Below are 11,083 nucleotides of genomic sequence, written 5' to 3'. Positions count from 1 at the left end.
TAGACACCGAATCTACGTTGGTCATTAGTCGTCGTATCTTCGATGTCGCCAACACAAAACTTATACAATTCTAAATATTATTTTTTAAAAATAATTGAAAAAACAAACTCTATGCCCGTTCAAATTTACAATATTCCAATACATTGTAAATAAAAAAAATTGTAAAAGTAATTTTTTTTTTTGTGAAACAATAAAAAAATAAAACAAGATTCATAATTTAAGAAAGGGCTACGTCGGTAATTTTAACGAGAAAGAAGGGGCAAACGCAAAAGGATCCTTCTTTAATAATACACTCTCAACTTTACCAACCTCAACTTTTTCTCTCTCCTCTCTCTAGAAAAAAAAAACCATTTTCTTTATTTTTAAAAAACAAAAAAAAAATAGCTAGGGTTTGACCAAAAATTGCACAATCGCTCAGTGGAATTTCCACACCGATTCGGACAACTTCCCTCTCTGTCACCACCCTTCGATTCCCAAGATCCATCTTCTCCCTAAAATCGCGGGTTTTTAGAGAGAGAAAATCGGTGTCTACAAGCTGAAGCTAGAGAGAGAGAGAAAAAAAGCAGAAAAATTAAGCTATTTGAATCAAAGGAACCCCGAAGATTTTGGGGTTTTCTTGGGATTTGAGGTTTTTCGTTTTGTGGGGTCGAATTGATTTTGAAAATTTTGTTTTTTTAGGCTGGGTTTGTAGTTTGTAGTGTGAGTGATCTGGAAATTGTTGGGTTGTTTATTGCCACGTGTAGTACCCATTGAAATTCTGAGTTAGTTTGTATGCATTCCGGTGGTGGTGGTCCTGGCCGGCCGGCGGGTCGGCCATCTACTTCGGCAGCTGCTTCGCCTTCCTCTTCATCTTCAGCATCACAGTTAGGATTTGAATCTTTGCAGCAGCAGCAACACCATCAACAGCAACAACAGCAACAGCAGCAGCAACAACACCAGCAACAGCAGCAGCTAGGTTCTAGACAGGTGTGGGATTTATGAGTTTTAGCTAAATTTATGATCTTTGTTTCAGTAGTAGTGTGTGGTGTGTGCAAAGGTTGCTTTTTTTGGTTTATGGGTTTTTGAATTTTTATGGTGTTTTGGGAATTGGGAGTGTGTACTGTGTAGTGGGGGTTGGAATTTGGGTTATGCTGAAATTTCCTTATTTATTTTCTTTTTCATTTTGGGTTTTAATTGTGACAACCTCTTACCTGTCTTTTTTCTGTCCTAGATTGTCGGAATTGTTGTTTCTTTATTTCAACCACAATTAATTTTCGACTGTACTAGAGTAGTCAAACTATGTATGTGTTTATGTTGATTTTTTATTTTTTTTTTGTATAAAATGGTAATCTTTGAATTCAACTCAAGATCAGTTATGTGATGTCATTGTCAGTTTATTCTAGTTAAGTTTCCTTTTAATCACTATGATATCTGTGGTGGGTTTTGATATGTTTTTTTCCCAATAACTATTTGGTCTTTTTTGCATTTATTTTATGTTCAATATGTGACATTTATTTACTTATTTTAAAATATAGTAGCTATTTCTTTTCTAAAATGTTTCTGGAGTTTTCTGTTAGACATTGATAAGGCTTATGAAATGTCTAATTGATAAAACTCGAGGTTTGTGTTGTTGGATATGTTTTGGTTTAAAGATGTTGATTGATTGTTGATAACTACCACACAAGTTGAGGTTGCAGGTGTTAAAAGTGCTGTTTCGTCAGCTTCTACATATTGTTGATTTACGTATAACTCATTGTTATTACGTATCAGTAGCAAGATCTGAGGGATGTCATTAATTTTATACTTATAGTGTCTGTTTCTTGTTGACATAGTTTTGTATCTAATGCAATCATCACGTTATCTTCTTTCTTAAAATACCTCACTGAGATATGACTGATTTTCTGCTTCCTATGTATGTATTTCTTGTTATTAATGCCACCTTTCTGCCAAATGATTAGTGTTAATGGAACAATGACTTTATGTAACTGTATTCAAATGCAGACATTTCAACAGCAGCTGCTTAGAAAGCCTGAAGGAAATGAAGCATTCTTAGCTTATCAAGCAGGGCGTCAAGGTGTATTTGGGAGTAGCAATTTCCAACAACCCAATGCTATGCAACTGCCCCAGCAGCCTAGAAAATTTACCGATTTAGCTCAGCAACATGGTACCAATCAAGATGCTCAGCTCAGAGGTCAAGATAGCGAGCAGCAGCAAATGGTAAATCCTGTCCACCAAGCATACCTTCAATATGCTTTCCAGGCTGCGCAACAAAAGCCTACTATGGGAATTCATTCGCAACAGCATGCTAAGATGGGAATGTTAAACCCTGCATCTGTAAAAGATCAGGAAATGCGCATGGGAAATCTGAAAATGCAGGACATTATGGCAATGCAGGCAATGAATCAAGCTCAAGGATCGTCTTCTAGGAATTCATCTGAACACAATGTCCGTGGAGAAAAGCAGATGGAGCAAGGACAACAGATAAGACCCATTCAAGCACCAGAAGCACAGCACGGCATCCAAAATGTTATGAACAGCCAGATTGCAGTAGCTGCTCAATTGCAAGCCATGCAGGCATGGGCACGTGAGAATAATATTGATTTATCACATCCTACAAATGCACATTTAATGGCAAAGCTCATTCCACTGATGCAGTCAAGGATGGCCCTACCACCAAAAACCAGTGAGAGCAACATTGGCGCACAGTCGTCATCGGTCCCTGTTTCAAAGCAGCAGGTTAATTCTCCAGCAGTTGCAAGTGAGAGCTCGGCGCATGCTAATTCATCAAGTGACATGTCTGGGCAGTCAGGTTCATCGAAAGCCAGACAGACAGTTCCTCCCAGCCATCTCGGCTCAATGGCAAATGCTGGTACAGCTGGTCAGTCCAGCGACATGGCCATGCAGCAATTCAACGTTCATGGTAAAGAGTCTCAAGCTCCTCAGAGGCAACAAGTAAAAGCTGGAAATGGAATGCCCTCTTATCATTCTCAGCAATCCTCTGCAACCATGAACCTAGGTGCAGACCATCCTTTGAATGCAAAAGGTTCATCTTCTGGTACAGAACCTCCTCAAATGCAGTACCCGAGGCAGTTAAACCAATCTACGACACAGGCTGGAGGCCCAACAAAAGAAGGGGGTTTGGGAAATTCTGCTAAATCTCAAGGGGCTCCAGCTCAGATGCATGAGCGACAAAATGGATTTACAAAACAACAGCTACATGTTCTTAAAGCACAGATACTAGCATTTAGGCGGTTAAAGGTTGATTCTCCAAGTCTTTTCTCTTTATCTGCATCTTTCTAATTCCGTCCCCTTATGCGTGCTTGTGTTATGTATATATATACTTCCAGCAAAGATGTGCTATATGTATTCTTAATCGTACTAATTTATTTTCTGTTGGCTTATAGAAAGGAGAAGGTACCCTGCCTCAAGAACTTCTTCAAGCTATCACTCCACCACCTCTTGAGTTGCAGGCAAAACACCCAAACCATCCTGCAGGAGGACAAAATCAAGTCAAATCTGCTGGAAATATTGTGCCAGAACAACCACGGCATGTTGAGGCCAATGAATCACAATCTAATCCTGCTGTTAATGGACCCAGTTCTGTAAAGCAGGAATCCTTTTCAAGAGACGAGAAATCTGCTCCGCCACCAGTTCATATTCAAGCTGTTGTGCCGTCTGTATCAAAGGAATCTGCTTCAACATCATCTGCTGGAAAGGAAGAGCAGAAACCAATTGGATCCTCTATTAAGCCAAAGCAGGACAATGAACATGGAAATAACAGTACTCCTGTTAGAAATGAGTTGGCATTAGATAGGGGGAAGGCAATTGCACCACAAGCCTCTGTATCTGACACAACGCAAATTACAAAACCGGCACAGGCAAACACTGTTTCTCAGCCAAAGGATGTGGGACCAACCAGAAAATATCATGGACCCCTGTTTGATTTTCCGTTCTTCACTAGGAAACATGACTCTTTTGGGTCATCTATGATGGTAAACAACAGCAATAATTTATCACTGGCATATGATGTCAAAGATCTTCTTTTTGAGGAAGGCATAGAAGTACTTGGCAAGAAGCGAACAGAAAATTTAAAGAAGATTGAAGGCTTATTGGCTGTAAACTTAGAGAGGAAACGAATTAGGCCTGACCTTGTGTTGAGACTGCAAATTGAAGAGAAAAAGCTCCGTCTTTTAGATCTTCAGGCACGTTTGAGGGATGAGATTGATCAACAGCAACAAGAGATAATGGCAATGCCAGATAGGCCATATCGTAAGTTTGTTAGGTTGTGTGAACGCCAGAGGGTGGAACTTGTTAGACAAGTACAGGCAACTCAAAAAGCTGCTAGGGAGAAGCAACTCAAATCTATATTTCTATGGCGTAAGAAACTTCTTGAGGCACACTGGGCAATTCGTGATGCCCGTACTGCCCGTAACAGGGGGGTGGCCAAATATCATGAGAGGATGTTGCGGGAATTCTCAAAACATAAAGATGACGATAGAAATAGAAGGATGGAAGCCCTAAAAAACAATGATGTTGACAGATATAGGGAGATGTTGCTGGAACAGCAGACTAGCATTCCGGGTGATGCTGCAGAGAGATATGAAGTTCTTTCATCTTTCTTATCCCAGACTGAGGAGTATCTACATAAACTAGGAAGTAAGATAACAGTTGCCAAAAACCAACAAGAAGTAGAAGAGGCAGCAAAAGCAGCTGCTGCTGCTGCAAGGTTGCAGGCATGTTTCAGTAACCCCTCTCCTTCACTGATCCAATATTTTGAAAAAAAGTCTTTGTTAAATCCCATTTTTTCTACGCGTATTAGTTTTTGAGGATTCTGATTTTTTCCTATATAAACTTGTTCTATAAGATCATCATTTGCATGTCTCTGATTCATTATTTGTTTTTGAACATAGGGTCTTTCTGAAGAAGAAGTCAGAGCTGCTGCTGCTTGTGCAGGAGAGGAAGTGATGATTAGGAATCGTTTTCTCGAGATGAATGCTCCTAGAGACAGTTCATCTGTCAACAAGTGAGTTTTTGTTGATTTAGTTTTAATATTTATGTATGTTTTGCGTTTTTACTCAAAAATACTCCAGGGAAGGTGTGATTGTAATGAAATTCTTATGCAAAATGTGTTTATGTATTTTTTTCTGCGCATTTTGATTTAAGTACCCTGATGATGTTTATATATCTTTTTAAAACTGAATTTATTTTTCTACATTCCAGGTATTACAACCTCGCACATGCGGTGAATGAAATGGTCGTAAGACAACCATCCCTGTTACGAGCTGGAACATTGAGAGACTATCAGCTTGTAGGTTGCTACATTATTGAAATAGTTATTCTTTAAGATGTTGCCTTATGTTGTATTCTTGAGCATGTTTTCAAGGCTGACACTTTTTTAATAAGGTTGGATTGCAATGGATGCTTTCTTTGTACAACAACAAATTAAATGGAATTTTAGCTGATGAGATGGGTCTCGGTAAAACTGTACAGGTTAGCCTTATTTTTTGTTGCTCTTCTCTTCCTTAGATTGAAAAAGATATATATCATAATCTTTTTTGGCAGCTTAGTGATTTCATATTTCATAGTTAAGTTCAGCGTGTCTTATATGGGAGATGTAAAATGTTCATCTGTTCTTTAAGGGTATTGCATAATAATTTACTGTAATAATTTTTAAACTTACATTTTTTCCTTCCCTAGGTTATGGCATTGATTGCATACTTGATGGAATTCAAAGGAAACTATGGTCCACATCTTATAATAGTCCCAAATGCAGTTATGGTTAACTGGAAGGTGAGTTTCTAAACTTATTCATTTGATTAATATTACTATTTTGTAATTTTTTAACTAAAAAAACTATCTTCATTGTGCAGAGTGAATTATATAAGTGGTTACCATCTGTGTCATGCATTTTTTATGCTGGAGGGAAAGATTATCGAACAAAATTATTTCATCAAGTAAGTGTGCCTCAAGTTATTCACACATACCGTTAATGTAAAAAGTAATGGGAAAGTAAGTCTGAGACTGTTTGTAGAGCAGAAGTTACAATAAGTTAGTAATCTTGTCCCAATCATTAGGACTATTAATGGTCTGAAATAAATCAATACAAATCGTACTAAAATCAAATTTGTTTCTCTCCTAATTCTCAGAGTATAATTTTGTTAATTACTGCCTAATTTTCTTTTCTACATTTACAATAGGTTTCTGCTCTGAAGTTTAATGTCTTGGTGACTACTTACGAGTTCATCATGTATGACCGGGCAAAACTTTCAAAAATTGATTGGAAGTATATTGTGATTGATGAAGCACAAAGAATGAAGGATAGAGATTCAGTTTTAGCACGTGACCTTGATAGGTATCGTTGTCAAAGACGTCTGCTTTTGACAGGAACACCGTTGCAGGTCTGCTTTCTTTTGATACAACATACTGCATTATTGTAAACAAATAGTGTCTGTTACTGCATATACTTTTATTTCTTTTGTGCACTACTTGGATCAAACAATACCATTCTGACCATCAACTGTAGTTACTGTACAGTTTTTAATCTTCTTGGTCTTCCTTATTTGTTGAATTATGCAAAATCAAATTGTAGGGTCAAAATTAAAAATAATAAAGGTATTATGAGATCCTGTACAGAACATTTTCAATCTGGTCTCGATACTTCAAAGTAACTCCATACAAATATCAGTGTCATAACAGACAACCATTAATTCCAAATCCTCTATAATGGCTTGACCTATTACTTTTCTTGTTGCTCTCTACCCTCAATTACTAGATATATCCTTAATGGAGTTGGTTTCAAGTACTAGTGGTGTCAAGGACGTGTACTTTTTTGCTTACATTTAATTCCAAAGGGAATAAGTGCTAATTGATAAGTCATATAGAATCTATAGATACTTGACACAATGTAAATTTTGTTGATGAGATTGGTTGTGGTGTTATTTTATTTGCAGAATGATTTGAAGGAACTCTGGTCACTTTTAAATTTACTTCTCCCTGAGGTTTTTGATAATAAGAAAGCCTTTCATGATTGGTTCTCAAAACCATTTCAAAAAGAAGGTCCTACTCAAAATGCAGAGGACGATTGGCTCGAGACAGAGAAGAAAGTCATCACAATCCATCGACTTCATCAGATTCTTGAGCCTTTCATGCTCAGGCGCCGTGTTGAAGATGTTGAAGGCTCACTACCACCAAAGGTGTGATTATAGCCCCCTAACTATATTTAACTATTTGTTTGATTTCTTGTGGCTCAGACCTAGTATTATTGGTGCATTGCAGGACTCCATAGTTTTACGATGTAAAATGTCATCTGTCCAGAGTGCTATTTACGACTGGGTCAAATCAACTGGTACTCTTCGTCTTGATCCCGAGGATGAGGAACGTAAGCTTCAGAGAAATCCTAACTACCAGGTGAAACAATATAAAACTTTAAACAACAGATGCATGGAGCTGCGGAAAACATGCAATCATCCATTGCTTAATTATCCATTCTTCAGTGATTTATCTAAAGAGTTCATTGTAAAATCTTGTGGAAAATTGTGGATCCTAGATAGGATCCTCATAAAACTTCAAAGAACCGGACATCGAGTTCTACTTTTCAGTACCATGACAAAACTTCTTGACATCTTGGAAGAATACCTGCAGTGGCGAAGACTCGTGTACAGAAGAATTGATGGGACAACTAGTTTGGAAGACCGTGAATCAGCTATAAATGACTTCAATGGCCCTGATTCAGACTGTTTCATTTTCTTGCTTAGCATTCGAGCTGCTGGGAGAGGCCTTAACCTTCAGTCTGCTGACACAGTTGTTATTTATGACCCTGATCCAAATCCTAAAAATGAGGAGCAGGCTGTTGCCAGAGCTCATCGTATTGGGCAGAAAAGACCAGTCAAGGTTATCTACATGGAAGCAGTTGTCGATAAAATCCCTAGTCATCAGAAGGAAGATGAAATGAGAGGTGGAGGCACTGCTGATTTGGAGGATGAACTTGTAGGCAAGGATCGCTACATAGGATCTATTGAGGGCCTCATAAGAAACAATATTCAGCAATATAAGATAGATATGGCTGATGAGGTAATTAATGCTGGGCGTTTCGATCAAAGAACAACACATGAAGAAAGGCGTTTGACTTTGGAGACATTATTACACGATGACGAGAGGTATCAAGAAACTGTCCATGATGTGCCGTCATTGCAGGAGGTAAATCGCATGATTGCTAGGAGCGAGGAGGAAGTGGAACTGTTTGATCAAATGGACGATGAACTGGATTGGATTGATGATATGACACGGTATGATCATGTGCCTAAATGGATTCGTGCCAATACAAAAGAAGTTAATACTGCTGTTGCTGCTTTATCAAAAAGACCATTGAAGAAAAGTTTATTAGGTGGCAGTGTTGCCGTGGATACAAGTGAACTTGGTTCAGAAAGAAAAAGAGGACGACCCAAAAAACATACTAGTTATAAAGAACTGGAAGATGAAGATTTGGAATACTCTGAAGCAAGCTTTGAAGAAAGAAATGGGTCTGCAAATGAAGAAGGGGAAACAGGAGATTTGGAAGATGATGGGTATAGTGGAGCCGATGGAGCTCAGCCCATTGATAAAGATCAGATGGAAGATGGTCTATGTGATGGTGGATATGAATTTTCTCAATCTTTAGAAATTGCCAGAAATAATCAGGTGGTTCAAGAAGCTGGTTCCTCTGGATCTTCCTCTGACGGTAAAAAAGTGACACAGATAGTATCACCATCAATTTCCTCTCAGAAATTTGGCTCCCTGTCAGCATTAGATGCCCGGCCAGGTTCCATTTCAAAAAGGATGGTATGTTGCTTTATTTGTATTTTGAATATTTTTTTCGTGGTGGTTTTCTATCTTATTCTGATTTTATTGTGATAATTTTTGCCAGACAGATGAGTTAGAGGAAGGGGAAATTGCAATGTCTGTTGATTCTCACATGGAGCATCAACAGTCTGGAAGTTGGATTCATGATCGTGATGAAGGTGAGGATGAACAAGTTTTGCAGAAGCCAAAGATTAAACGCAAACGTAGTCTTCGCGTTCGACCCCGTCACGCCTCTGAAAAACCTGAAGAAAGATCTGGTAGTGAAATGATACCTCGTTTGTCAGTCCAAGCAGACCGTAAATATCAAGCACAGCTGAGGACTGACCTAGAATCAAAATCACACGTAGATTCAAATGCCAGCAGGAATGATCAAAACACTTCATTAAAAAATAAGCGAACTTTACCTTCAAGGAGGGTTGCTAATACATCCAAATTACATGGTTCACCAAAACCTACTCGTTTGAATACCATATCTGCTCCTTCAGAGGATGGTGGCGAACATTCCAGGGAAAGCTGGGAGGGGAAGCCTATCAATTCAAGTGGATCCTCTGCTCATGGCTCTAGGATGACAGAAATCATTCAGAGAAGGGTATGTGTCGTTAATTGAACGATCTTTTAATTTTCCTCTACCGTTGATGGTCTTGTGTTTTCCTGGATAGAGTGTCTGTTGCATGTCTTATAATGACAAGAAGCAGTAATACTTATTTTACCATGTTAATTTTCACTTTTCACACAGACTGTCTGTTGGTTGCATTAATTTAATTGCACTTCTCGTTACGAGATGTTCTATTTCACATTCTTGTTTGCGAGTACTGTTAGCATTTGAACTCATAAAATTATTGCACTTGCAGTGCAAAAATGTAATTAGCAAGCTTCAAAGGAGAATAGACAAGGAAGGCCATCAAATTGTACCTCTGTTAACAGATTTGTGGAAGAGGATTGAGAATTCTGGGTTCAGTGGTGGGTCTGGGAATAACTTGTTGGATCTACGGAAGATTGATCAGCGGATTGATAAATTGGAGTATACTGGAGCCACGGATCTTGTATTTGATGTGCAATTCATGTTAAAGAGCGCAATGCATTATTATGGTTTTTCCCTTGAGGTAAGATTTCTCATCTGTATCATCATACAAAACGGTTCACGTTTATGGCTTTATTAAATACATCATTATTTTCAGGTAAGAACTGAAGCAAGGAAGGTTCATGATCTCTTTTTTGATATATTGAAAATTGCATTTCCTGATACCGACTTCCGAGACGCAAGAAGTGCACTCTCTTTTGCTGGTCCAGTTTCTGCCTCAACCACCGTATCATCTCCGAGGCAAGCAGCTGTTGGGCAAGGCAAGAGGCACAAGCTGATGAACGAGGTGGAACCTGATCCCCACCCTTCACAAAGACCACTGCAACGCGGATCAGCTTCTAGTGGAGAAAACAGTAGGATTAGAGTCCGTATGCCACCAAAGGAATCAAAAACCGGAAATGTTAGCAGCAGCAGTATACGAGAGCAACCCCGGCTGCAGGATGATTCTCCACCACTACTGACTCATCCAGGTGAACTAGTCGTGTGCAAGAAAAGAAGAAACGACAGGGAGAAATCAACGGTGAAGACTAGGACTGGTCCTGTTTCGCCGCCTATGAGAAGTCCTGGGGCAGGTTCAGTCCCCAAAGATAGATTAACTCAACAGACTCAAGGATGGGTTGGCCAACCATCTCAACAACCAAATGGGTCAGTTGGATGGGCTAATCCTGTAAAGAGGCTAAGAACAGATTCTGGGAAGAGAAGACCAAGTCATATGTAAGATGGTATATACATAATAATCGACTTATTGTTGCTAGTTTCAACAAGAGTTTTAGTGGCACTTCATAGAGTTTACCATCATACTGTTAATATAGATTTAGGTATAACTTGAATGTGTTAAATGTAAGCTGTTCTCCATTTTTTTGGGGGTTATGATATCTGCTTCTTGCAGGTGCTACTTTTCTTGTAGGTGGCTGAAACTATTGTATAGTAAATCCCTGGCTCATGTTAGTCTGAAAAAATTTATCTTGCAATGTCTTGTTGGAGTTCTTCCAAAATGTTAGTCATGTTAAAGATTTTGATTCATAAATATTTCCTCACCATTCTAGATGAACATACAATATTTTTTGGGATTATTTTGCTAAAAGAAAAATCAGAATTCTCTGTTCAAGTACATAACTTCACCACCATGCTTGAAACCCAATATCATGTCACAAAACTGTCAGAAAATACAATGGTCATAAATTC

General features: G+C 38.5%; 1 protein-coding gene across 1 annotated transcript; it reads left to right on the top strand.

Moving 5' to 3' along the window:
- The first annotated feature begins 306 nt into the window (after positions 1 to 306).
- On the top strand, positions 307 to 10,874 carry LOC131616623 (ATP-dependent helicase BRM-like). The gene is made up of 14 exons (XM_058887988.1): positions 307 to 966; positions 1,981 to 3,237; positions 3,384 to 4,712; positions 4,890 to 5,002; positions 5,200 to 5,287; positions 5,383 to 5,469; positions 5,677 to 5,769; positions 5,850 to 5,933; positions 6,177 to 6,377; positions 6,930 to 7,172; positions 7,255 to 8,796; positions 8,882 to 9,406; positions 9,669 to 9,920; positions 9,996 to 10,874. Exons 1-14 carry the CDS (start codon positions 772 to 774, stop codon positions 10,614 to 10,616), a joined length of 6,630 nt encoding a protein of 2,209 aa, XP_058743971.1. The 5' UTR covers positions 307 to 771; the 3' UTR covers positions 10,617 to 10,874.
- Positions 10,875 to 11,083: the final 209 nt, after the last annotated feature.

This window comes from Vicia villosa, linkage group LG7 (assembly GCF_029867415.1).
Source record: "Vicia villosa cultivar HV-30 ecotype Madison, WI linkage group LG7, Vvil1.0, whole genome shotgun sequence".
NCBI classification, from domain to species: domain Eukaryota; kingdom Viridiplantae; phylum Streptophyta; class Magnoliopsida; order Fabales; family Fabaceae; genus Vicia; species Vicia villosa.
This window is presented reverse-complemented; position numbering and strand designations above follow the sequence as displayed.

What these genes read in the sequence shown, in the direction of transcription:
- LOC131616623 (XM_058887988.1), top strand. Translation starts at nt 772, where the DNA reads ATGCATTCCGGTGGTGGTGGTCCTGGCCGGCCGGCGGGTCGGCCATCT. An exon ending in CAGTTATGGTTAACTGGAAG is followed by an intron (nt 5,770 to 5,849) that starts GTGAGTTTCTAA and finishes TTCATTGTGCAG; the next exon opens with AGTGAATTATATAAGTGGTT. An exon ending in GAACAAAATTATTTCATCAA is followed by an intron (nt 5,934 to 6,176) that starts GTAAGTGTGCCT and finishes CATTTACAATAG; the next exon opens with GTTTCTGCTCTGAAGTTTAA.